The sequence below is a fragment of the Podospora pseudocomata genome, chromosome 6 (assembly GCF_035222375.1).
Source record: "Podospora pseudocomata strain CBS 415.72m chromosome 6, whole genome shotgun sequence".
Classification (NCBI taxonomy): domain Eukaryota; kingdom Fungi; phylum Ascomycota; class Sordariomycetes; order Sordariales; family Podosporaceae; genus Podospora; species Podospora pseudocomata.
The window spans coordinates 1942509-1968473 of NC_085890.1; the positions used below are offsets into that span (position 1 = coordinate 1942509).

The 25965-nt window shown below is 52.6% G+C and overlaps 7 protein-coding genes across 7 annotated transcripts; 4 read left to right on the forward strand and 3 right to left on the reverse strand.

Moving 5' to 3' along the window:
- The first annotated feature begins 12 nt into the window (after positions 1-12).
- On the forward strand, positions 13-1022 carry BRO1_2 (bck1-like resistance to osmotic shock). Its single transcript, XM_062891848.1, has 3 exons — positions 13-140; positions 215-284; positions 351-1022. The coding sequence occupies exons 1-3, from the start codon at positions 109-111 to the stop codon at positions 678-680; spliced, it is 432 nt and encodes a 143-aa protein (XP_062740640.1). The 5' UTR covers positions 13-108; the 3' UTR covers positions 681-1022.
- Positions 1023-1159: 137 nt separating this feature from the next.
- Positions 1160-3652, reverse strand: QC762_601480 (uncharacterized protein; the record flags this gene model as incomplete). The annotated part of the gene is made up of 1 exon (XM_062891847.1): positions 1160-3652. One exon carries the CDS (start codon positions 3650-3652, stop codon positions 1160-1162), a length of 2493 nt encoding a protein of 830 aa, XP_062740641.1.
- Positions 3653-4070: 418 nt separating this feature from the next.
- Positions 4071-5795, reverse strand: IST1 (Vacuolar protein sorting-associated protein ist1). Its single transcript, XM_062891846.1, has 2 exons — positions 5379-5795; positions 4071-5314 (listed from the first exon to the last, which is right to left on the reverse strand). Exons 1-2 carry the CDS (start codon positions 5406-5408, stop codon positions 4424-4426), a joined length of 921 nt encoding a protein of 306 aa, XP_062740642.1. The 5' UTR covers positions 5409-5795; the 3' UTR covers positions 4071-4423.
- Positions 5796-7511: 1716 nt separating this feature from the next.
- On the forward strand, positions 7512-9331 carry SPT3 (Transcription initiation protein spt3; the record flags this gene model as incomplete). The annotated part of the gene is made up of 2 exons (XM_062891845.1): positions 7512-8435; positions 8489-9331. 2 exons carry the CDS (start codon positions 7512-7514, stop codon positions 9329-9331), a joined length of 1767 nt encoding a protein of 588 aa, XP_062740643.1.
- A 2242-nt stretch (positions 9332-11573) lies between these two features.
- Positions 11574-14812, reverse strand: PMS1 (ATP-binding mismatch repair protein; the record flags this gene model as incomplete). The annotated part of the gene is made up of 2 exons (XM_062891844.1): positions 14512-14812; positions 11574-14446 (listed from the first exon to the last, which is right to left on the reverse strand). Exons 1-2 carry the CDS (start codon positions 14648-14650, stop codon positions 11574-11576), a joined length of 3012 nt encoding a protein of 1003 aa, XP_062740644.1. The 5' UTR covers positions 14651-14812.
- A 960-nt stretch (positions 14813-15772) lies between these two features.
- Positions 15773-21710, forward strand: BST1 (GPI inositol deacylase). The gene is made up of 2 exons (XM_062891843.1): positions 15773-17773; positions 17855-21710. The coding sequence occupies exons 1-2, from the start codon at positions 17144-17146 to the stop codon at positions 20696-20698; spliced, it is 3474 nt and encodes a 1157-aa protein (XP_062740645.1). The 5' UTR covers positions 15773-17143; the 3' UTR covers positions 20699-21710.
- A 465-nt stretch (positions 21711-22175) lies between these two features.
- Positions 22176-24338, forward strand: TMS1 (Membrane protein tms1). The gene is made up of 2 exons (XM_062891842.1): positions 22176-22464; positions 22532-24338. Exons 1-2 carry the CDS (start codon positions 22414-22416, stop codon positions 23960-23962), a joined length of 1482 nt encoding a protein of 493 aa, XP_062740646.1. The 5' UTR covers positions 22176-22413; the 3' UTR covers positions 23963-24338.
- Positions 24339-25965: the final 1627 nt, after the last annotated feature.

Here is a 25965-nt window from a genome sequence, read left to right on the forward strand (position 1 = left end):
GCTCTCTTATCGATTATCAACCACATCCATCCCCTGACCTTCAGCACGCGCGACAACACCAGTCCACGGCGACAAAGATAATCTCATCGCGCCGCCGCCGTCGCCGAAATGTTGAACTTTATCCTCATCCAGAACCGACAGTACGTTTCCCCCTGCTCTCCCCTCTTTTCTGTCTCCCTCCCATTGGTAACCAACCGACCACCTTTTGGAATAGGGGCAAAACCCGCCTAGCAAAATGGTACGTCCCCTACAGCGACGACGAAAAAGTCAAGGTCAAGGGCGAGGTACCTCTTCCACCCCTTCCTCCCCTCTTCGTCCCTCATCCCATATGCTGACCCCATGTCTGAAAGGTCCACCGCCTCGTCGCCCCCCGCGACCAAAAGTACCAATCCAACTTTGTAGAGTTCCGCAACCACAAGATCGTCTACCGCCGCTACGCCGGCCTCTTCTTCTGCGCCTGCGTCGACACAAACGACAACGAGCTCGCCTATCTAGAGGCTATCCACTTTTTTGTTGAAGTCTTGGATGCATTCTTTGGCAACGTCTGCGAGCTGGATCTGGTGTTTAACTTTTACAAGGTGTACGCCATCCTGGACGAGGTCTTCCTCGCGGGGGAGATTGAGGAGACGTCGAAGCAAGTTGTGTTGACTAGGTTGGAGCATTTGGATAAGTTGGAGTGAGAGGGGCGAGGATATATGGCGAAAAAGATATTGATTGTGTGCGTGGAAAGGAGGATGAATATCCCCGTGGCTGAGCGGGAGAGTCTATATCGCCCCATGTCGGGAAGAAGGAGAGACGGGCAGGCCACGGGATGTTGAGCAGGGCAGAGCGGCCATGTAGGAGGGATTACAGAACCAGGGCCACATCAACATCTCAAAAGAAGCAGGTTCACCATCGGGCAGACAGAAATGTCAATAATCATCGCATTTGTCTGCTGGCGAAATCTAGATAAAGGAACGGATGCAATAATAGTACAATATAATACAGAAAACAAGTCAAAACTCCAGACCACCGCTAAAATTTCCCATGTGAGGCACGGGCTCACGGGGAAAAGCTCTAGGCCCCAGCTCAAGCCAGAGACAATGATAAACAATCCCCAAAATAAACAAGAACCCAACAGATAAGCACCCCAGAGCCGACATGGCAGGTGTTGGTGGATCTAATCATCAACCACCACAATGTGGCTCTGGGACTCGCCATCAGATAGCCCAGTGAGGTCGGTAACGTCTCCCAACCCGCTGACAATCACAGACGGCCTAGCCTCCGTCATGACAACATCATCATCCACGTCGATGACATCGTGGAGGTGTTGAATGACAGAAGAATTGGTCGCCTGCTGTGGCTCGTCCACCGAGGGCCCAGGCGAGAGCCGGCTCTTCAGCTGGGCGGACATATCGCCTTGCTCGTTCTTGACAGAATCTTGAGCCTGGTCAGTCTCCATGGCATCGTCATCGCCCCCCTCACTCTCGGAGGGCATATCAATAAAGTCAATTGCCACTGGACGCTTGGCCTTGGTCCTGCAATAGACCTTCTTGCCCAAAAACATCTTGAAGAACGAGGGGATCAAGTCGTTCTTGTCCCTCTCTTCCTCAATCATTTGGCCGACCTGCTGTGGGCCAACTCGAATTCTGGGGGGCGGCGCATTGGCGATACGAATAGGGGATCTCTCGAACTTGGGCACAACCAGCTGCGTTTTCTTCGGGGGCGTCTTCCTCTTCTTATTCTTCAAAGTGGAGTGCTCGGGCTGCGCGTCTTCAGATGGCACATCATAATACGAAAGCCGTCCCTCCTCACAGGGGTCTGGGCTGACGAGCGGAGGCCTGCGGTTGGTGTAGACCTTGGTGGGGGGTTCGTCACCAACGGGCTTGTCTGGATCGAGATAACCCACGATGGAAGACTTCAAGTCACCCCAAGGACTGTCGTTCGTACCAGCCCTTCCCCGAAAAGACACGTTGCTCTCTGGATCATCATCTGCACGCCGAGACTTGCGGCCCCTCGTCCCACGGCGGTGAGGTCTCGAGGCCAAATAGTCATCATCGTCAAACTCACTGTCCATACTGCGATGTCGCTTGTGGGAGCGGGGCTCGGGTCGGTAGGAGTCTATGACGGAATCTCGGATGGTATCACTGACGACTCTCCGAGGCGCGTCACGCTCAGTTTGACCGTTGCGCGAGCCTTTCGAAGGCTTCCGCGGGCAGTCATCAATATAGTGATCTGCCTGTTTTCCACAAAAATTGCAAGTGTAGTCCTCGGGTGCTTTGACGGCATATCGCCAGTCCCCGTTCGTTGGGCAATCTTGAATAAGATGGCCTAATAGGGTTAACATCAGTAATATCATGCCTGGGGGTTCATACTTACCACGCACGTTGCAACGGTTGCACACATAGTTTCCCGGTATGGTAAACTCCTTGTCACCCTTGGTAGCCGATTTGGCGTTTCCCACGTCAACCGGGCTCTCACCGTACTCCAAAACTAGCTCAGTTTGCGCGGCCTTCTTCTTTTTCTTCTTCGTTCTGGCCAACGCCCAGTCATCACCGAACACCATTCGGTTGGAACCGGTAAGAAAGGAGAGATCCTTGCCTTTCTCCTTCTCCTTCTCCTTCTCCTTCTGTTTCTGCGTCTGCTTCTGCTTCTCCTCCTGCTCCAACTTTTCCCACTCCTGCTCCTGATTTTTCTTCTCTCTCTGCCTCACCGAGTCTTCCATGGCCATTGCATTTGCTCCTGATAAAAACGGCAAATCGGGACAGGAAGGATCAAATGTGTTACTCTTGCCCTGTCTTCCTGTTCCCGTTCGAATGCAGTCAGCAGCGGGAACTACCTTTTCAATCAGCTCTCCAGGCTCAGGAGCAGCCTCTCGAGAAAACATCATCCTATCAGGATGCATGCGGCCATACATGATCTCGGGAGCAGGAGAGGAGTGGTCCACCGAGACAGATGCAGCCCTATCCGGGTGCATATGAGCCAATGTTGGCGGCGGAGAATCATGTTTCGGAGACTCTTGTGGTGTGCTGACAAGAACCCTTCTTCCAGGATGGATATAATCGCTCATGTCTCCTTCAAAGGCAGCGGTAGAGTCATTGCGGGCCGGTAGGCCTGACAGTCTTCTATCCGGATGGGTGTAATCGTTCGTTGATTTTGAAGGGTCAGGGCCAGCAACAATCCTCAGGACTGACACCCGCCGATTGAGATGCTTGTGTTCATCCATGGGCTTGGACAAAGTGCCTGAGGGCTTTTGAATCTTATGAGCTGTTGAAGATTTGGATGGAGCTGGGGGCAGCGAGGCCGTAGTCCTGATTAGTTCCCGCAACTCAGTTTCCACGATGTGAAGACGTCTCGCGTCGAGAGGGTGCTCTGAGACGTGGCTCTGCTCTAGCTCGACAAAACCATCAATGATGGTCTGGTCGTCAATGCGGCAGCTCTTGAGCAGCTGATACCACTCTTTGAGTTCGGATTCAGCGCTTGACGGGTTGGACACGTCCTTGTCAATCAGGCGTTCGATAAGCCATATGACAAAGCTGTTGAGGGTACGCTGTTTGTTGACCTTGACAGGAAATGCCCGGCCGAGAGACTCAAAGAGCTTACGGGCGGAGGGACATTTGCGAAAATCACCAAGTGGCGGTTCGCCCTGGTTCTTCTTCTTACTCTTGCCCATTCTTTCCAAACAGGAGACACGGGCTCCTTGAGCAAGTAGACCGGCAGGCTTCCGCAATGTGGCAGCCTTAAGGCCGGAACAAACGGCCCTCTGCGAGTTTCCTGTAGCCGTGCAAGAGGATGGGTCAGTTTCGGTATTTGCACATGTGTTCGTGAATTTGTCCTGAAAAGTACCTCTCGAAAGGACCAGAATATTGTCGGCCAGGGGCTGCGAGTAATTGCAATGGATCGCAAGCCCCTGGAGAAGAGAGTTGACCAGGTGCTACGATCGAACCGAGATCAGAAAACCAATAAAACCAAGCTGCGACCCGTTCAGCAGATTGGCTTGTTTGACAGTTCTTGGTCGAGACAAAAGAAGCTGGGTACCTAAAAGAGCGGTTTTGGTCGATCAGTACTCACGCAGGTAGCCGAAGAAAAGATGGGTGGAAGATGTTGATTTGAAGGAAACCATCAGTGGTGCAGATGGAAGCATTTGACAAGTCCCGTTCCTGTGACGTGTTTTGTGTTGAATTTCCCAGAAAATAAGGCAGGAGCGAAGGGCTACTGTTGTGTGCATCCCGTTACAAACGGAAGGAGCAGCTCAAGGTCACATCTAACGCAATTATCACAGCACCTGGATGCTCCATAGGTAATTATTCCACCTGAAGGGTGTTGTTCTCTGTCAAAAAAAAAAATTGCATGATAGGAATGAGCAACAGATATCCCAAAACCAACCCGCCAAGCTCCCGAGCCCAAGGAAGTAGCAGTATACAAATGAAAAGGGGGCTAGAAATCACCTCTTCAGCTGTGCAAACCTCTTTGCAAGCTCATCCAGATCTGGAACCCCATCCCCTTTCTGCTCCGAAGGCTTTCTCGTCACAGCAGCCGGCTTCTTGGTTGGTGTTGTCAACTCCTGTCTGTTGAGAGTGACTTTGGGGTGGATGTTATCAGTGGAAGGACTAGGAGGATTGACATGAAGCGGGATAGCCGGCCCAAAAGATTTTGGGGGTGTAGCTTTGCTCAGGTCTTCCTGTGCCTTGAGCTCAGCAGCAGCTTCCTCATCCACACCAACCAGCGGTTCCTCCAACACTCTTTGTGCCTGGCCTCCACTTGGGTTCTCATCATCATCATCATCATCCATAAAGTCAGGAGGATCCCCCAGCTCCTTATTCTTCCCTTTTGGCCAGTCAACGCCGTATGCCCGCGCAATCTCCTCAAGGTAGCCCTGCACCAGCTCGTCTTTTGGTGGTGTGACGCTCAGCTTCTTGACCACCCCTTCGCTTACTTTCCCGTCGCTGTTTTCTGTAGCCTGTAGCACAAATTCTTTCCCAAACTTCTCGGCCAACAACGTCCTCACTGTTTGGAGCTCTTTTATTTCTGTCTTGGGAGCGGCGTAGATGATGGACTTGACAGCCTCTTCAAGGCCGGGATCGCATGTTGGTGATGCCTCTAGCAAGCCAGCGCGGGCTAGTAGAAGCTCGCAGTAGAGTTCTAGGATTTCGTGGAGCTCGGTGATGATGTCGGATCTGATGATGTTCTCGACGCGGATTCGGGCCGAATCAACCTTGTTCTGCTCGAGGAGCTGGGCCATGGCTCTGCGCTGGGTCTTTGCAAGGGCCTCGTCACGCTTTTGAACCATACGAAGGCGGGCTATGGCTAGTTTGAGCTGGACTTTGATTTTGGTCTGGTGGTGACCTGTTAGATACTCTTTTTACTTGCGATGTAAGGTGACAAGGAAGGAGCCATACCACAAGGACCGGGGATGTTGGAGGAGGCATTTCGGTATCTGGACTGGCTCAGTGTCCACGGGAAGGGTAGGAAACAGGAGATCTTGGAGTAGGCGAGAACTGGGTGATGTCTGATATCAATGAACAAGGCTCCAGGCTCCAGTATTCTGAATAGGGAGAGGTTGCGAATGCGCAAGGCGGGATGCGGCTGAGAGCTTGGTTGCTGATGGTGGGGTTGGAAGTGCGTTGCATGCGGGGTAGCACGCTAATCAGCCGTTAACAGTTTGCGACAGGGTCTTGGCTGTCGTCGTTGTGGAGTCAATCTCCATACATGTCCATCTTGACAGCAGTTGGCTCGTGCGTTCTTCAACCTCATGTCTTGAGACGTAGGTAGAGAGCAGCTTGACCAGTGCCTCATGGAGTGTGAGAGGAATCAAGGCATGCAAAAATAAAGACAATTTAAACAGCTTTCTCTCAATAGCAACTTTCAAGTTCAATCTAAACAGATAATTGAGCTCCTGAAGCTCACAGTCACGTGGGATATGTGGTCCGTGCCAGATATCAACGGACTTGTTGGAGCCTCGCGCTTGGCAACTTATTCCGCCAGTCAACACCTGTCCAGCATTGACAGCAACATATCTATTTCTTGTTTAACATCACGGTAGACCTTCATCGCTTCCAAATTCTCTACACCATAGCCATAATAACCTCTCGTTGGAAACAGCTTTTTTGGAAGACATCAACAACCATTCAGCACCGTTAATCCATCCTTCAAACCATCAAAATGGCGGACAAAGATAAACAGTACAAGTATCGTCAAGAGATACAGCAGGTTAGTTATGACTCTCTTTTTTGTTTGCTAGGTTGTATGACAAGTTGGGAAGTGGATGGAATGGATTGGGTGGGAAATGGATTGGGTTGATGGAGAAAGGACATCATGTAGGCATTGAGCATCGATTCAGGGACAAGAGCTGGATGCAGCAAGACGGCCTGACAGAGGGGATAGCCGGGCAGGGAATACATAAAGCCAGATGATGTGACAAGTCACATTTGAAGGGGATAAAAAGATGGTACTCTTTGTCAACAGCGCGGTGAGAAATCTATTGGGAATGGGTATCTTATGACTTGGAAGATCTCTTGACTCCGGAGGGGTCTGTGGGGGGATGTCAGGAAAACTGGTGCTGGCCCCAACAGCTTTCATGTCTCTCACAGTGAAAGTCATCATGGGGGTGAAAACAGCTATACCGGTATTGCTCCTGGGCAGCGGCGGCGACGACATTCTGGGCCATGGCAACGGCAACGGCAACGGCAACGGCAACACTACATAAGTTCCCCATGTTTTGTTCTACTCACACAATGACGCTTCCCTCAACCACTTTTCGACACAAGACCCAGAAGAAAAGACATCGAGATTGTCATAATGATCAGCACTTCTCCCTCCAAACAGCCTGGTAAAAAGGGGCAGTCAGGTTGCCCACCCATGACGGAGCTACCACCCGCTCACCCTTCTTTACCGACGCCAGGAAACTCACGACTACCTCCCCTGACCATTCGACCTGGATGGAGAGCATCCGCTCCTGAGCGCCCTTCTCGCCGGGCAGCACCGCCTGCGAACCCAACACACGGTCCCACGGTGAGCAAGATTCTTGCTCCCTCTTGGACCAATTTACAGGCAGAGCAGCCACAGCAAGAGGTGCGGCTACAAAAGACAGAAGAGGCACTGCTGTTTGAGAAGAGAGACCAGCTTCTTTGCCGGATCGAGCAGCTTGAGATTGAGATTGAACAGTGAAAACTGCCAACCTCGCCAAAGTCGAAATATCAAGAGTCGCAGCCACAGGCCATTTCTCAAGAGAACCCATCGGAGTTAGTGCCAGAGCTCTCTTCCTTGCAGCCAGAGCTGAGAACTCAAGAGAGATCACCTGCACCAGAGTCGCAGCCCGCAGCCATTTCTGCGACTTTTCAAGAGCAACCATCAGAGTCGAAACCTCAAGACACATCATCACACTCTGAGTTGCAGCAAACAGCCAAGGAACTCGAGATCTCGAAACAAGAATTGCCAGTCTCACAGCCGGAGTCGACACTCCAAGAAATCTTGCTGCATCCTGTGCCAGAGTCGCAGCTGTCACCACAGGCACAAGGGGCGCAGCCAGAGTCATGCCACGAAAGATGCTGCCCAAAAAAACCCCAGAGTTATATACAGCCCATCAACTTCAACCAGTGCCGCCTCGTCAAGTACCAGAGGTGCAGCCACAGCTTGAGAAGCAGCCTGAGCCTGAAAGGCAATCCGAGCCAGAGCCGCAGCAGTTGCGACCCATTCCGATGCTTCAGTCAGAGCAACCTCGTGATTTTGCCCCCCATCGAGGAAATGAGCAGGTCCAGCAGCGGAATAATAGCCAGTTCATGAAGGGGGCGACCCCCCCGACTCGACAGCAACAGGAAGATGACACCCCCATGTACTTTCAAGCCTCCCTTCACGAGCTCTATCCCGTCAGGCTCGTCAATCCGCGGTGCGCCAAATTCAAGAAAGTGTTTCAGAGGCCACACTTCTTCACCCCGTCCCCGAGTTATGCAATCGGATACACTTCTGTGCCGCCACCACAGCCCGGAGCTGCTACTGGTAGTACTGCTGTCGATGACTCCGCGCCCCCTGTCATTGACGTCCCGCGCTCTGCAGTCAAAGAAGCCATTGCCAGTCGTAACGACGTCTTCAAGGGAAACCCCGCGCTGTTTGACGAGGTCATGATGAATGGCCAACCACTTGACCTTAATGGCTACGACCTTGAGCAGAATGAGGAAGGCACTGCCAATTTGATCCCGCTTAACCTTGACCCGGCTGCGTTTACGCTCAAGGATTTCCTCACTCGGCCTGATCCGATGGAAACGGGGAAGGGGAAAGAGGGGGGGACTGGACGGGAGGGGGAGATGGAGGAGGTTGCTTTTGAGGTTGAAATTGATCCCAGCGACTGGATTGCTGACATTGTTACCAAGATGATGTACGTCTCTGGTGAGACGGGCGAGCCATCGGCCGAGACGACGGGGATTATCGAGGATATCGTGAGGCAGCAGGTTATTGAGATTGTGAGTTTGTGTCCATTCAATGTTTCTCCCGTCCGAACTAACCACCGTCCCAGCTCCGCAACTGCACCGAACTCGCCGCCCGCCGCGGCGCCCGCGCGATCACTATTAATGACCTGATTTTCCAAATCCGTGATGACGCCCCAAAGGTTTCCCGTCTGCGGACATTCCTCTCCTGGAAAGACGTCCGCAAAAACGTCAAGGATTCCGACGACAAGGGAGGAGAGGGTGATCTTGGTGCGGGTGAAGACCCCGTCGGTGGTGTAGTTCCCGGCGGGCCAGTCGACGACACGGCCAAAAAGAACAAGAAAGCCAAAGTCGGCCTCCCCTGGGAACCATCGTCTTATTTCGCCGTCGAAGTCCCAGAGAGAGAAGACGAAGAAGACGAGGAGGAAGAGGAAATGAACCACATCACCCTCCAGCGCCTCCGCAAGGCAGACGAGCGGACCAAGGCCATGACGCGAGAGGAATACGTCACCTGGTCTGAGTTTCGCCAAGCATCGTTTACGTACCGTAAGGGAAAGAGATTTAGGGAATGGGCGGGTTTTGGGATCGTGACGGATAGCAAGCCGAGTGATGATATTGTGGATATCTTGGGGTTTTTGACGTTTGAGATGGTGCAGACGCTGACGGAGGAGGCGTTGAAAATCAAGGAGAATGAGGACCAGCATAGGGAGAGGACGGGAGGGGGGGAGCAGGCGGCGGGGAATGCGGCGAAGAAGAGGAAGATGGGGGGTTTGGGTGGGGGGTTGTTTGATCCGCCTAGTGAGGGGAGGACGCCGGTTGAGCCGAGGCATATTCAGGAGGCTTTTAGGAGGCTGCAGGGACGGAGTAAGAAGAGTAGGGCTATGTTGAACGGGACGAGGATTCAGCAGAGGACGAATTTGAGGTTGTTTTAGGGGGAGGATGGGGGTGCTTTTGTGGGCTTTGGACGATACGCGGGAGGAAATCCTTGCGTTCTGGTTTCCGCGGTGTCGTCTCAATGACTTGGAGGGGGGTTAATGGAAGATTGGATGGGTTGGACAGCGGAGGAAATTCTTGTGTTTTGGTATCCCTGCCACCTAGTAATGGAAGATGGGGGAGGTAGGATGATGTATGGAGTTTTTCGTTGTAGCGTTACGTTGGGGGGTTTTGCACTTTTCACTATTTTATATGGAGTTTGGGGCATGGATAGAGTTTAGGGAAATGTTTCTGGGTTGATAATACCCTTGTTGTCTTGTTTACAAGACGTAGTTAGATGATTAAATGGATGCATTATCTTTATAAACTTTCTCGTGCTATGCTGAGGTAGATATGAGATGGCTATGTTTGGATATTGGAAGGGTGTTATGGTGAATTTCGTCCGAGCTTGAGTTTTAAGATCTTCGTTTGCAAGCGCTGCTGTATGGAAACTCTTGAGGGCCTCTCATTCTCTTTAGCCATCCACTCTATTGCAAACCCTCTTCAGGCCTCTGCCAGCTTTGCCAGCTCACCGGCTCTATCCTCCATGTCCGCTCTGCCTTCAAGCATCACACCGCGCCGTTGCAGACAATGACCAGCATTCAATCAAGGGCAGCGAGCTCGATACTCCTCTGGAGAAGCAACTGGCACAGTACAGATCCACGAGGATCGCTCGCTCGCAGGTGGTACAAGATAAGCTCACGGCTTGTTACGACCAGACCAGGAAACAATTTCTCTCACGCTGCCCCGTTCGCTCGCGAGCGCTGCCAGGCGTCCCATCAATATGCCCGGTTCATCTAATTACTATACGTAGCAGATCCGCGAGGATCACCAGCTCACAAGCGCTCCACGGGAAGCCAACAGCCATGTACTACAAAAAACGCCACGCACAATCTCACAAGAGACAACCCGCAAAGATTGCCTGACCGGGTCTGGTCCAGGGAGTCACGAGATTGCACCACGGCTGCAATACCTCTGGACCAGGCGCCTTCCTCGTTCGCGAGCACTGCTGACTTGAGGTGTCGCGAGCTTACCTTTTATATCCGTCCAGGATCTTCCCATGGAAATATGGGAGTCCGCAAGAATATTACGACAGCCCTCGAACCGGCGTCGACGGGCCCCTAAAATATCATCCTAATAAATCCGTACCTACTAGTGCCAGCGCCAGTACAGCCCCCATCACCTTGATGACCGGCGGCTCTCTGGTGGCGCTTCGAGGCGGAGTGTCCACCTGAAAGACGAGAAACAAACTCAACAGCAACGTGTACATCGAAGGACAGGTTTAGGATCCCGGGTCCGGACGTATTACCGTGGTAAACCACCAGAGACAGCGTTGAACTCCCTGTCAGTCTTTGTATAATTCGCCATGACTAGATGTGTGTGGGTGTGCAGGAGGAGGTATATGAGTTTTACAATAGAGATGTGAGAGGACTGCCCACCTACCTTTGGTCAGCTGCAACGCCACATCCTCATCAGAGCTTTTGGCCTTGAGACCTATCATCTTCCTAATTCCTCTTGGCCAGTCCCCTTTTTGCAAATCTAGATAGGTGGTTATCTACCAAACTTTCGGTAAGAGTTGTCTAGGTTTTTGATCAAGACTTGTCCTAGCTTGAACAAAATGTCTCTCTAGTCGGCCTATAGACTTTCCCCATTCCAATTCCAGTAATAAACCGCCCATTTCCCCCTAATCTAAAAGCTCAAAATTCCACCCCCAAGTCTAACTCGTATTTACCCCAGTCCTAGATCCCTCCAACCCTCCCCAGCCTAGTCCACACAACTTCCAATCTTCCAACTATAACTGTCCAGATCAATAATCCCCTCTAACAACCCACACGACTTCCCTTCCTTATCACTATTAACCATTAGACCAACCGAGACAAATGGATAGCTACAAACTCAGTATACCCCCCAACGTTAGGTTAATCCCATCTTCCGCCCCACCGTAACCTATTGGACGGTGTTGCTGTTGATTTATTTTGAGTCTTGGGGGCATTTTTGATGGTTTTGTCACGGTGACATGGCAAGTTGGGTTGCTTTCATAGGGATTTCCGGAGGATTTCGGTTGAATCTGAAAATGCTTTCCATGGCTGTAAACATACACAAATTATATGCCTGTTTAGATTTGTTCTCAGTAATACACAAACGTTACCATCTATTTTCCTCAGTAAGCCCTTACACCCCTATCCAGTTCAGACCCTTCCATCACCCAGCCCTCTGTTTCCCCTTCCCCCCCCTCAAAAACACCCTCCAATCCACCTTCCCCCCCTCCTGCCACGTCCTCCCCTCAAATGCTCCCCCCAACCCACACAAATGCCTCATCGTCGGCCTCCCATGCGGGCAATTCCACGGTTTCTCCATCCCCCCCATATTCCTCACCACCCTCTCCATCTGCCTCCCCGACAACGCCCTCCCAATCATGATACTACTCCTGCAAGCCCTCATGGCAAACATCTTCCTCACCTTTGACGGTCTCGGGATCGTCGTAGCCGAACTGCTCGGGTTATCCCCCAGCAAAAAGATCAACTCCTCCAAATCCGTCAAATCAAACGTTGTCTCCCTCGACAAAGGTAGAGTTACGAGTTGACACCTCGATCCCACCGGGGAGTCCCCAGACGTGTCGACTGATACCACAAACCCGTTGCGCTCGAGAGAGACGAGATTCTCGAGGATTATCTCCTCTTCTAGGGCGGTCAGGGTCAAGGGTTTGGGCTGGACAAGACGCTGGGATTGGACCGTGGTGGTGGATTGGAGGCGCTCAAAGTTGTATTTCTCGTCCGAGGCGTGTTGGTCGATTATGAAGAGCTCGTCATCGTCGTCTGAGGGGGAGGAGGAACCCTCCCGGACGGCGAGGATGAAGCCTAGGTTGAATTGGCCGATGATTTTCATTTTGGCAAAGTCGGTTTTGGTGATTTTTAGGGAGAGTTTCTCTTCGGGGTTGGCTGCATCTAAGCCGTCGTCGTCTTGGGAGGGAGGTGGTTTGCTTTTCTGGGGTGGGAGGTGGTTTGAAAGGGAGATGATTTGCTGGCTAATCTCCATTTCGTTGGTTCTGACCCTGTGGATGAGGTTGAGGGTCATGTCTTTCCGCTTTGGACGGCCTTTGAGGAGCATCTGGGAGCGCTTTTCGCTTTCTTCTGATGCTTCGGCAGCGGTGGCCTGGGCGGCGTCGATGAGGGCTTGTACCTTCTTTTCTTCTTGTGCCTTCTTTTCTTCCTCGTCAATGTACTCGTCGTCGGCTGAGTCATGGTCACAGCATTCGTCTTGCTCGACAGAGGCTCTTGGGCTGTCTGCTTCTGAAGGCATCTCCTCATTCCCTTCATTGTCAGCCCGGAGCTCCTCCTCCTCCTCCCCCTCCCCTTCTTCGTGAGAGGAACGAGGCATCTCAGGTTCTTCCATGTCCACATCATTATCCTCTCCTTGAGACACAAACAAGGACTCTTCGTTGTCATCGTCCTGGCCCTCTGCCGATCCAGCGGCGTCCGACGCTTTCTCATCCACCTCAATTTCCTCATCCTCAATGTCCACCTCTTCTGTAGTAATCTCGAGATCTTCTGCCGAGCCTCCCTTACTACTCGCCGCAGCAGAAAACATTTGAGTGAGACGTCCGCCAAAGGATGGCACAGGTGCGGTCTTCTTCCCGGCCTTAGCAGCGCCAAGCTTTTGTGAAGGCCTGGAAGGCTCCTCAATTCTTGATCGTTTCAGGGGACTCCTGATCACGCTCGTCACGGTGGAGTCGCCTATGGTGATCGTAGCCACTTCTTGAGTTGACCGTTTAAACCGAGCTGGAGCGATGGGACTAGATCGTGGAGCTGCAGGTTGCGACGGTGGCGGAATCGCCGGAATTGAAGACTGTGGTGGCTCGTCTTCTGCATCTTCCATTGCGACCTCTGTCTCGTCTTTCTCTGGGTTCTCGGCCATCTCAGAAGTTTCCTCTTTCTCTTCGTCCTGATCATCGACCGACGCTCGTCTCTGTGTAATCGGTGAGTCTGATTCGGACGATTGATGTGACAGTGTGGCTGTCCTCCTGTTGCTTACAGAAGCAACAGAGACCGGTGTCTGGGAGCGAACAAGCGTCGGTTTCTTAAACGGCGTCTGCCTCAACCCTTGGGCTTGGGATGTCGGAATGGTGACATCCTGCGTCTCGAAGAGTTCAATCAAAGACTCCCGCAGATTGTCAAGCATCTGACCTTGGTCGTGGAGCAAGATGGTGCGCTTGTCTGGACTGACATTGACATCGTAAAGATGAGTGTCGAGTTGAATGTCTGCAAAGATGAAAGGCAACTGTGAAGCATTGTAGGAGCGATACACCTCGTTGAAAACCTTGACAAACTGGGGTAGACCGCAAGGCCGCCCATTGACGTAGAACATTTGACGATCTGGTGTTTGTCGGCCTTCACCAGGTGTCGGCCGGGAGACATGCCCGAGCACCCTAACCTCGGTATTGCTCCCATCAGCTCTAGCCTTACCCTTCACGAGAGGACCGGCGGTAGGTGTGAGCTGCAGCTTGAGATCCATTGTGATCAAAGCATTCATCGTCTTGACGCCAAACACATTGATGATATTCTCGCGTGTTGTGGGATTACCCTTGGTCGAGAACAGAACCATCCTCTTCCCTTTGGTGGGCTGCTGGGAAACGGTGAACTTGACGCCCGTTTGGATGCAGGCATATTGGTTGAGCAGGCTGATAACCTTGCCCCATTCCCTCTTGATGTTTCTCTCCAGCTCACGACGGCGTACTGGGAGGTTGCGGAAGAGGTCCTCTACAATTACAGAAGTACCACGCTGGCCCGAAAGAACGCTGGTGCTCTTAAGCTTCCCAGACATCTCGAACTCGAGCTTCGCAGCGCGAGGGACCTGCTCCTTGGTGCAAGTTATAACAGAGAATTTGGATAGTGCGCAGAGGGAGGACAATGCCTCCCCACGGAAGCCAAACGTCTGAAGTGTGGAGAGATCATCATATGTTGAGAGCTTGGACGTGTAATGCTTTAGGGCGACTGATTCGTAGTTGTGTGGTGCAATTCCGGCTCCATTGTCTTGGACCTCGATGGAGTCAAGACCTTGGTTTTTGAACCGAACCTCTGCAGCATGATTAGCATCATTTACTGGAACAGGTCTGAACATATCTGAAGATATTCATTCGTACCGATGGTGGTTGCCCCGGCATCCACACTGTTCTCCACGAGCTCTTTGGCTACAGAGCACAAATCGACAATAACCTGACCAGCTTGGATCTGGTGGACTGCACTCGAGTCGATGGCCTTGATGGTGACGTTGGACGCCATAGTATGTGATGATACCCTCCCGCCCTCAACAACGTCGGTTATTGTCTCACGAATACGGCCCAGTTGGGATAGGTATTAGGTCATCTCATATTGGCGTTGATGTGTGTGTGTGTGAGGGAGAGAGAGAGAGAGAGAGAGGGTGTGTTGCTCTTGGTGTGTTACACCAGGAAAATCAATTAAACTCGAGAAAGGAGGACGCGACGCGTTCCTCCCTGCGGTGACACGCGCACTAATAAATTAAGGTAGGCGCCCCTCCAGCTTCACTGGAAGCTTACCTACCCCGCCGACAGAAGTTAGCTTACTGACAAGACTCAAGCCACAACTTTGAAAAGCATTTCGCCCAAGTAAGAACACTCATATCGCTCACTGCCTATTCCTACGCCCATTGAAAGCGTCCTGATGAAAATACGGAGTATCGACGGGTTAAGAAACCTAGGGGCTAGCTCATGTCAGCTGTCGTGTAACGCCCCCTACCAGAACACGCGGTCAATACCGCCAATGTTACAATGCCATGAGTACTACACCGTAAACCCCCACGAACTGCCACATTGCTTGGACGTTAGCCGTGCCACGTCGGATCTCCTGCCTGGGCATTCGCTGGAAGCTTTCTTGAAGGAATATAGCGCTAAAACTTTAAGCTTTTCTCGACGTTTTGAACAGTCCAAAAGATTCAAGGGTCCAGATGTTACGCAACACGACAGAAAAACCATGCAGAAACGACTCTCCTCTCTCGTCAGCACAGCCTGATTTGGCACATCTGTAGATGTTATTCTGTAAAAGACCGTTCTCGGCACAAGGTAACAACGGCATCCCAATCCGTAGCCTTTAATGCAGGTCGGTTATTTCCAGATGACGTTATGCTTGGCCGCTGTGGTAGCCAATTGAGCAGCTCGGCATATCAACATTCTGAAGGGAGGATTGCAGCAAAAAGCGAAATCACTCCAGCCCGTTTCCAGGAATTGAACCCTGTCAACTTGACAAGACATGTCCAGAACCAAGGTTTCTAACAACCAAAGACTGTCGCGATAAGAAGAAAAGGGCCACCACCAGCACATGTGCTTCGTCCACGCAAGATGCATACTGTAGGAGCTGTTGACCCACATGCTGCCAACATTTTTGTCGGTTTTCGGTGCAGAGTTCCGCCTTTTCTGGGACCAGCCGTTGTTGCAGAAGTTGAAAATCCTGAGGATCGTCCATGTAAGAAACACAGCTGCCTTTTTCTGTCGGTTCCTATGTCGGAAGGATTGCGTATGGCTCGCCTGGGCGCATCGCCAGCAACTGGACTTAGTATCTCACCTCACCTGATCTCGGTATAGAGACATGTAACCAGGAGAATGGCCATGTAAACCAGCGAGGCCCACCGGATTGCCGCAAGCCAGCCACCTCGCGACGACCTGAAAAAAGTCCCGGTCAATAAAGCAACAGGTGTGAGGTGGTGCATGCTGCAGGAGGGAAATAATTCCCAGCTTTGGAGAGCTGGGTTGCAACAGCTTGCCGCCCACTGCCGCTCTGGAGCTTATATTCCGCAGATTCCGCCCATCCCAGCCTCACCACCCCCAGCTTCAGGTTTCTCTTCTTCTTGGACGGAATCAGGAAGCACTCGTTTATTCTGTCGCCTGAGACAAAGTCGCTCGTTCGCCATACCGTCAAACAAAAACACGCAGTAGATGTCACAGACGTCACCTGAATCCTGGCACCAAAAACGTTTTGTGCCGATCCGGAAGAATCTGGGATCCCCTCGTTGCTCTCTCACACCCTGAACACCCTTATCAAGGGTTCTCGCGTTATTGTTGGTTTCATCCGCCGTGCAACCTCTGCCTTGGACCCCACCGCCGCTGAGGATCATCATACGCCCTATGCGATATCCATATCTGTATTCACAGGGCAATTCAATATTCGGACTCGAAGAGAAGACAGTGCTGGAGTGGAGGGTTGCTATCAACCTGAGGTGGAAATTCCCATCCAAAAAAAGCCACTGCGGCACCTGCGTCGAATCATCTCGGCCCGTTTGGAGGCTGGTCGGAACGCTTGTTTCCAAGCCATAGGCGGCCAATAGCGGGCTGCAGCGCTGTGCACCTGCTAGCCTGCCACAGCCTAGCGCTGGGATTCAAGGGTGGGCTCCCCGAATCGAACCTGCATCGACCACCCAGAGCTCGTGGTTTTCACATCAATTTTGTTTTTTTCTTTAATCTTGCCAGTTCAGAGGCTCGACGGCGATAGGGAACAAGCAGCTTGGTGATACTATTACGAGTAGATGCCCAGCCTCTGTCCGGCTCTAACTACCGTCCCCACCAAAACAAAAAAAGTCTGCCAGCGCCGATTCATGCCCAGCGTTTTGTCGCTGTCGCTGTCGCGCCCCGTCAAAGTCCGTTCCCTCCCGCCTCAGTCTCCCTTGACCTCGAGCTGCCAAGGACCGCACCGCATCGAGAAGCGCAACCTGCCATAACGCACATCCCCAAAGGCAGGAGTCGTCCGCCAACCGACCCTGCTGGGATGACGAGGCACTCATCAGGATCCTCCGAAGACGGTGACACTTTGCACGTCGAGGTTCCTCATGTCAGTTCGTCCAACCAATCCGCCCTGAGGCCACAGGCCGCCGCACAGCCTTCCACCTCAACTAGCCCAGACAGCACCGCCAGCCATCACCACCAGCGTCGCAGCAGCGCTGACCCGCGAACCTCGTCCTCGATCAGTCGGAGGTCAACCAGCATCAATTGGAAGCCTACCGAGACCAGGAATGGCTCACTAGAGAAGCCCCCATCGCCGACGCGCCCAACAACCCCCTCTCCACTCGGCCTGATACCGACCGCGAATGGGTCACATGCAAAGAAGAGAGAGATGGAAAAGGCGCAAGAGGCCATGTTTGCCGTCCGGCATCAGCGATGGCGAAGCCCGTGGGCAATTGGCCTTCTTGCGCTTGTCGCATCCATCACCGGTATCGCCTTGCTGCTGACGGTGGTTCACTCGTCGGTAACACGACAAATTGATCCAAAGGGCTGTCGAATGTCTTACTTGCGCCCGTCATACGCCAAGCTCAACGAGTTCGACACGGAACACACCCGTCTCGCAAGCAAATATTCGCTGTACATGTATCGCGAACAGGGAATTGACCATGACACAAGGGTTCGGATCCCCCATCCTATGTCTTGGTATATGTATGCCAAGCACCTTTGCTAATCCACTGCTAACGTCAACTGCGCGCAGGTACGAGGAGTCCCCGTTCTCTTCATTCCTGGCAATGCCGGGAGCTACAAGCAAGTCCGACCCATTGCCTCTGAGGCAGCAAACTACTTCCACGATGTCCTGCAGCATGACCCCGAGACATACAACGCCGGCATCAGAAGCCTCGACTTCTTCACCGTCGATTTCAATGAAGATATCACGGCGTTCCACGGGCAGACCCTCCTCGACCAGGCCGAATACCTCAATGAGGCGATTCGCTACATCCTCTCGCTCTACCTCGATCCGCGCGTTTCCGACCGAAACCCTGATCTTCCCGACCCGACCTCGGTGATAGTGCTGGGCCACTCTATGGGAGGAATTGTTGCGCGGACAATGCTCATCATGCCCAACTACCAAACGAACTCGATCAACACCATCATCACCATGTCGGCGCCTCACGCCCGGCCACCTGTGTCCTTTGACAGCCAGATCGTCAAGGCATACAAAGACATCAACGATTATTGGAGGCATGCCTACTCGCAACAGTGGGCCAATAACAATCCCCTCTGGCATGTGACGCTTGTTTCGATCGCGGGCGGAGGACTCGACACCGTGGTCCCTTCGGATTATGCGAGCGTCGAGTCGTTGGTTCCAGACACGCATGGATTCACTGTCTTCACATCGACCATTCCCACAGTATGGACGAGCATGGATCATCAGGCGATTCTGTGGTGCGACCAGTTCCGCAAGGTGTTGGTTCGGACGCTATTTGACCTCTCCGATGTGCACAGGGCATCCCAAACGAAACCGAGGGCGGAGAGAATGCGCGTCTTCAAAAAGCGGCTGCTTACCGGCATGGAAACTGTTGCTGAGAAGACGGCGCCTCGATCAGACCCCACGACTTTGCTTACCGTGGAGGACAATTCTGACACCATCATTGCTCAGGGGGAGCGGTTAGTTTTGCGGCAATTGGGAACCACTGGCAGGGTTCGCGCCCACCTCATGACCATCCCACCTCCCGGGCCTCCCGAAGTCAAGCGCTTTACTTTGATGACCGATATCAAGCTCGACCAGCCTGGCGAGAACGGGAAGCTTGAAGTCATGTTTTGCAGCGTTGTCCCATCGCAACCGGGCCAAACCGGGGCAGGATTTCCAAGCCAAATCGACCTTTCCAAGGGTACTGCAGGAACTACCCGGCTGGCTTGCCGAAGTGCTGCCCCAGATGTCATTCCACTTCCTGGATCAAACAAGACAACCGCCTTTCCATTCTATAGGGATCTAGAGAAGCAGGTCCTGCCCTTCTACTACCTCGAGTACGACCTGGACGACATTGCTGAACAACAGTTCATTGCAGTGGTGGAGAAGGCAACGAATCCCACCCAAGGTTTCGTGATTGCCGAGTTCAGCGAGCAGTCGCAGTCACACCAAACGGCACAGATCGGCCTTCAACGTCTGCTCACCTCGGGCTTGAAGTTCACCATGCCTGCTGCACGACCGATGGTGACGGAAACCAAGGTGCCATCCTTGCAGTCGAGCTTGCTAGCCTACAACTTGCGCCTGAGCAGCCACTCATGTGGCAACAAAGAGGAGCTCTTCGCCCCGATGGTGAGGCAGTATCTAGTGGAGCCGTTTGAGTCGAAGTATTTTGTCAATGTACGCGATGCGCCGATCAGCCTTCACGGTGTTGCTCCCTACGTCCCTCCGCCCCTTGCCAAGAGGTCCGCCAGCGAGGATGGACTGAGCTTTCAGTTTTGGACCGATCCTACTTGCGATTCCAGCATTGAGGTTGAGCTTGAGGTGGATTTCAGTGGTAGTCTCGGCAAGCTGTATATGCGCTACCGTACCGTCTTTGCTGCGTTCCCGCTGCTCGTGGTGGCTCTCGTGTTGCGCAAACAGTTCCGCGTCTACGATACCACGGGTGTGTTCATCACCTTCACAGAAAGCTTGGATCTTTGCCTCAGGCAGTCCATTCCGTTGATGCTTGCGTCGCTCACCATGTTGACCGTGGCCACGGCCAACCCGAACCCAGCTGGCAGCGCAAGCTTCTGGCATTGGAACAAGAGCACATCTTCGCTGGTCGATTTCCACCTCAACGACTATCTGATCGGTACTCAGGACCCGATGTTTCTGTTCTTGATTCCCATGATTGGAATAATATGCGTCGGAGTGTGCACCGTCTTCAATTACATCACACTTGCCCTCACGCACTTGTTGAGCAGCCTCTTCAACCTGTTGGCATTCCGCCCTGCGTGGGTTCGCAATGATGAACGCAAGAAACAAGGAGGCGCCGGGTTTCTGCCGTCATCACCCAGGCGCAGAATGATCACGACAGCCGTCTTACTATTCCTCGTGTCTACAGCCATCCCGTACCAGTTTGCCTATCTGGTTGCCTGCCTGGTCCAACTGACAACCACAGTACGCGCGCAGCGAATCGCCCAGGAACTCCAGTCAGCAGCCAACTCGAGCTTTTACAACTACGTCCATTCGATTCTCATCCTCATGCTCTGGATCCTTCCCATCAACCTGCCAACGCTCGTGGTCTGGATACACAATCTGGCTGTTCATTGGCTCACGCCCTTCACCTCGCACCACAATGTATTGTCCATCATGCCATTCATCGTCCTTGTGGAGACCTTGACCACGGGCAAGATGGTTCCTCCGGTCACCGGTAGGATGAAGCACCTCACGAGCATTCTGCTGTTCGGCATTGCCATCTATGCTGCCGTGTATGGAATCTCTTACGCCTACACATTACACCACCTGGTCAACCTGGTCGCGTTTTGGCTGGTTATCCTTCACTCCACCTCGGACTCTTGGCCAATATCGGGGTTAAAACACTTGTACGAAGGAGACGCCGAGGACCGCAAGGGCGGTAAAGAGCCATGAACAAAATCTCCGATTAGACACCTTTGGAATAGACTATCCCAAAAAATTACCTGGACATTCACCAACCAATTCACCTTTTTGATACCCAATCCGAATGGTTCCGAATATCACCAGACCACGATTGTACATGCCTCTTTGCCCGCACTGCCGGCCCTCTTTTGGCTGGCTCGCATACTTTCTGTTCTTTTCATTCTCTACGACACACGATTTTATGAGGGTGGATTCCCGTCTGCTTCGACTTTTATATCACCATAACCAGGGAAATGGGTTTGCTTGGATACACCAGCGGTATTACGGATGGGAGGGAAGATTGATTTTTCTTCGCGCTCCCCTGTTTTTCCTTTCGCTGTTCAGTTTACGTCTTGATGGATGGGGATAACACATGTGTTTTTTTGGTTTTTTTTTTGGGTTCATAGGGGGCGGCAAATTTTTTTGGTATTGGTCAAGGGTTGTCGTGGTTTGGGGAAATGGCAGCATGGTATAGGATTGGGAAGGGGAGAAACCCCCGAGCCAGTTTTGGCCGCTGATAATGTTTATGTTTCTTTTTTTTTTTCTTTCTGTTGTCTCTCGCTTCTCATTTTTTCGACAGGGGTGGTTTGGTCGTCAGACAGACAACACACCTTTGCTCGATGCCCCTCGTTTCAGCTCAGCAACGCCAGCTCATCACCACAGATGGGCAGACCAAGGAGGAGGTAATGGACGATGACACCGGAGACAATAATGGTGTGTGTGTGTGTGGTCTCTGATAGAAGAGACAGATGATCAGAAAGGTTGTCTGTTGGTGTGTGTGGTTTTGATGCTTGTTAGAATAGCGAGATGAGAAAGAGCCAAGAAAGCGAGAGGGGGGAGTTGGATTATTATTATAGCTGGGATGGTGTAGATAGAGGGGGATGGGAGAGGTGGGTGGGATGGTTGGTGTATATACCACTTGTATTTAATTAGGGAGGGGGAGTAGTGCAGACACTATCTTGAGAGAGTTGTGTGAGGCAGAAGGGAAGAATATATGATCAAGTTCAAGTACTTTGTGCGGGAAGTGAAGCGGGTTCTTGTTGAGCTGTGAACGCTCAAACCAAGCGATAAGGCCTCTTTCACATAGGCACGAAGTATTCCAGCTGTGTTATCCAAAGTCATCTATGGCATCTCAACCAGCATGGGAGAGAGTAGTTCGTCATTTTTTTGTCGATCTGAAACACATAGGTACTTATACATGATGTCCCGCGCAGCCATACACTGCCCTTTATTCCATCTCTACCATGGAGGATACACTTCTTAGGAAGCCAGTCAAATATACCAAGGTCGCCTTGATATACAAAATCGTAACTGAAAAGCCAAAAACCCTAACCCAGAATCCTGCAGGCCTTCCCCCTGCTGTGGCATCTCCACCAATCAAATGCAGGTACCCCTGCAGAGTCACGTGAACCTTGTTCCCCGTCCCAAGTTTTGTGGCGCAGGTGCAGGAGGCAGGATCCTTGGCGCTGCGTCACGTAACCTCCAGCCGCCGCAGCCGTTACCGTCGTCGTCGTCGTCAGTTGGCTCGATCCAGTGTTTCCAACATTCAACTACCTCCTAGCTACTGTCAACAAACCCCGAAGATAAACCCAACGAACCCCGATATCTTTTTGCGCACGATATCCGATCGCACCTAACCACGAAATAATTCACCCTTTGAATCAACCCGCCTGGTGTGGCCTGAGGGGCTATATTCAACCACCGCGATGGGCGCCCTCCTCTCCCTCCCGCTGATGGCGGTTCCAAGCCTAGGCACAGTACGCGACCCCCATCACCCCCCAATAAACATCAACAAAGTGCGATAGACTGACGATATAACCACAGCTCCTCTCCTTCGGCGCAAGCTGCTGCGGAGCAGCAACCTGCTCAATGGTCTGCTCCGCCTGCGGAAAATGTGGCAACTCGGTCGCAACCCGCATAGCCTACGCCCTCATCCTCCTCGTCAACTCGATCCTCTCCTGGATCATGCTCACAAAGTGGGCCATCGAGAAGCTCCAGCACCTCATGCTCGACTACGTAAAGATCAAATGCGGCGAGGGCGACTGCTACGGCTGGCTAGCCGTCCACAGAATCAACTTTGCGCTCGGCATGTTCCACCTCGTCCTTGCCGGACTGATGCTGGGGGTTCACTCCTCCAAGAACCCTCGCGCGGCGATACAAAATGGTTTCTGGGGTCCAAAGATCATTGCTTGGTTGGGGCTGATCGTGTTGACTTTTTTCATTCCGGATACGTTTTTCCAGTTTTGGGGGAACTACGTCGCGCTGATTTGCGCGATGCTGTTTTTGATGCTGGGGCTGATTTTGCTGGTGGATTTGGCGCATAATTGGGCAGAGTACTGTCTTGGGCAGATTGAGGAGTCCGAGTCGAAGACCTGGAGGGTGGTTTTGATTGGGTCGACGTTGGGGATGTATGTGGCTAGTTTGGCCATGACGGTGGTGCAGTATGTGTTTTTTGCCGGGTCGGGGTGTTCGATGAACCAGGCGGCGATTACGATCAATTTGCTGCTCTGGCTGGCCATCTCGGTCATTTCGGTGCACCCGACTGTGCAGGAGTATAACCCCAAGGCCGGGCTGGCTCAGGCGGCCATGGTGGCGGTATACTGCACCTATTTGACCATGTCGGCCGTGTCGATGGAGCCGGACGAGACGGAGGATAAGCACTGTAATCCGTTGATTGCGGGGCAGGGGACGAGGACTACGACTGTGGTTATTGGTGCTATTGTTACGATGTTGACGGTGGCGTATACGACCACCAGGGCGGCGACGCAGTCTCTTGGTTTGGGGGGGAAAGGTGGGGGACAAATTCGGCTGCCGGAGGAGGACGAGGTTGATTATGAGCACAGCCTCATCACCACGCAGCCGGATAACTCGCGGCGTCAAATGCGTGCCGAGGCGCTGAGACGGGCGGTGGAGGAGGGGTCCCTTCCGGCGGATGCGCTCTTGTCGGATGATGATGATGATCATGTTCATGGGCACTCACCTAATGGCGGGACGATGGACGATGAACGGACGAGCACGCAGTACAGTTATGCCATGTTTCACGTCATTTTCTTTTTGGCGACGGCGTGGGTGGCGACGTTGCTGACGAGCGATTGGGATGATGGGAAGGTGGCGGATGGGGGGGATTTTGCTACGGTGGGGAGAACGCTGTGGGCGAGCTGGGTCAAGATTGTGAGCGGGTGGGTTTGTTATGGGATGTATACTTGGACGCTCGTGGCGCCGATTGTGCTGCCGGGGAGGTTTGAGTTTGAGTAGGTAGGGGGAAGATGAGGGTTGAGATTGGGAAGAGAGGAGGGTGCCGAGAGGGAAGGGGTCAGGGAGAGTGTATTGCATAGGACAGCAGAGCTACTACGGCTGCAGATTCTGGGGTTTTTTTTGGGTGTTTTGGAGTTTTTGGGCAAGTGTTTTGATAGCAAGCAAGGGTGTGGTTGTTCTTGTTTGTGGTGAATATATGGATAGGACCGAGACCATTCCCTCTATGGCCAGCTGCTCCTCATGTTGAATGAAGAAAGTGTGAATATCTCCCAATAGGGACGCGGTGTCGGTCGTGGAAGATCACTGTTTCTTCAGCCTCATATAGCTCAGGACCTTATGTACCATCCGGCTCTCTCAAAGTCTTGACTCCACCTTACAATCACAATCAAACATGGTGGGCTAGGTGGGATAGCAGGAACGGTGACGGGGAGCCTCGACTCTCCGAATCCTCCCCTAGGCCGCCCATTTATCCCCCCTCTACCCTTTCCTGTCTATCGACTTCTTTCTCCCCACTGTCTAAGCTAGTTCAGGGGTGTGTCTGTTCATGTGCAGATATGATGCCGCCTTGTACACAGATTTAACCATCAAGGTTCTCAGCCCCGTCTCACAATACTGCAATGACGGAGAACCCTCTCTCCGCGCTGGTTAGATTAACATGGTCTCTGCTGAATACTGTAGGAAGCCGTCACCGAGGCCAAGGGAGCTCTGGAAGTATGCACTGTACTCTCTACCTGTGTGTTCCACCAAATAAACCCCCCAATCTCTTCATGCCGTGCATGTCAAATGTGTTTGCCAAAAAGGCAATCTCGGCGAGATACCGAAAGTGAGCGAGGCCATTCCACAACCTTCTCACCATCGTGGGGTAAAATGACTTTTGTTGGTGTAGGTGCCGGTATTACATCATCCATGTACCTGTCCTTCTCTTCTCCATATCAAGACACATAAGGTATGTTCCCCCCTATCCCGAGACGAGCCGTCTCGTCCCGAACCTCCTTCACACCATCAGCCGAAGAGGGTGGTGTGTAGGATCCGATATGGCGGAAAAGGGGGGGGGGGGCGTGTAATCTTGGGGGTCCAAGACGCATGTGGGAGAGGACATATGACCTTGTGATGGCGTCCTGCAAGCAGGGGAAAGTGAGGTAGGTGTGATTGCGGCTTGATGTCATGGTCCGGTGAGGTATCTAAAGTGCATGTAGATTATGCCCCCAAAGAACGACAAGCCCGGAAAACTATCGAGATGGGCTGGGCTCGGTACCTTTGCGATTATCTTGCTGAGTTGCGTGTAGGCCTTGCTGCCCAGCCAGCGTATGTCGCTCTTGCTGCTGCTCAGTCTCTGGTTCCTGTGCAGAAAGGAAAGCAAAATGTTTGCTCCCCCATATACCTACTCCCCCAACTGCCATCCGTCAAAAGTGTGCAAGAAGAACTCAGTGTTACTCCCCATGCGCATGAGAGAAGAGAGAGGGACGCATCGTAGAAATGACGCAATCTTTCAGAGCTGCCCGACATGTAACCCGGCAACGAGCGAGCGGGCCAAACTTCCTCACCTAGAAGTAATCCAACAACACCCCAACCCAAGGTAATAACTAATCCTAATTCCGAGATCTACGGCCCGAATCTCGGCCGGAAGAAACTACCTTCCACGCATCGCATCAGGCCCAGACCTACCTAGCTTTTGACAGGGAGGGCGCATGGAACAAAAAAACCTCCTTAAGCGAACTGCTGCTGTCAAACACGAAATGATAGGTGTCGTGCAAGTCTCACCCCCCCCCCTCCGCCTACCTGCCTACCTGTCTACCTGCCTACCTGCCTACCTACCTACCTACCTATCTACCTACCTACCTACCTACCTACCTACCTACCCGCCTACCTACCACCCACCCCCAGAGCAGGAGATAGGAGAAACCGTCCCAGCGGTGCAACAACAACTGGGTCAGGACCAGGACGGAGACCATGCACCCAAGTGGCCTGGGGTAACCAGGCCGCCGCCGCCGTGTTTGTACAAC

Excerpts from the sequence above, each read along its gene's own strand:
- BRO1_2 (XM_062891848.1), top strand. The coding sequence starts at position 109 with ATGTTGAACTTTATCCTCATCCAGAACCGACA. Across the intron at positions 141-214 it reads ATCCTCATCCAGAACCGACA|GGGCAAAACCCGCCTAGCAA; the intron begins GTACGTTTCCCC and ends CTTTTGGAATAG. Across the intron at positions 285-350 it reads AAGTCAAGGTCAAGGGCGAG|GTCCACCGCCTCGTCGCCCC; the intron begins GTACCTCTTCCA and ends CATGTCTGAAAG.
- IST1 (XM_062891846.1), bottom strand. The coding sequence starts at position 5,408 with ATGCCTCCTCCAACATCCCCGGTCCTTGTG. Across the intron at positions 5,315-5,378 it reads CAACATCCCCGGTCCTTGTG|ACCAAAATCAAAGTCCAGCT; the intron begins GTATGGCTCCTT and ends GGTCACCACCAG.
- BST1 (XM_062891843.1), top strand. The coding sequence starts at position 17,144 with ATGACGAGGCACTCATCAGGATCCTCCGAAGACGGTGACACTTTGCAC. Across the intron at positions 17,774-17,854 it reads GAATTGACCATGACACAAGG|GTACGAGGAGTCCCCGTTCT; the intron begins GTTCGGATCCCC and ends AACTGCGCGCAG.
- TMS1 (XM_062891842.1), top strand. The coding sequence starts at position 22,414 with ATGGGCGCCCTCCTCTCCCTCCCGCTGATGGCGGTTCCAAGCCTAGGC. Across the intron at positions 22,465-22,531 it reads CGGTTCCAAGCCTAGGCACA|CTCCTCTCCTTCGGCGCAAG; the intron begins GTACGCGACCCC and ends ATATAACCACAG.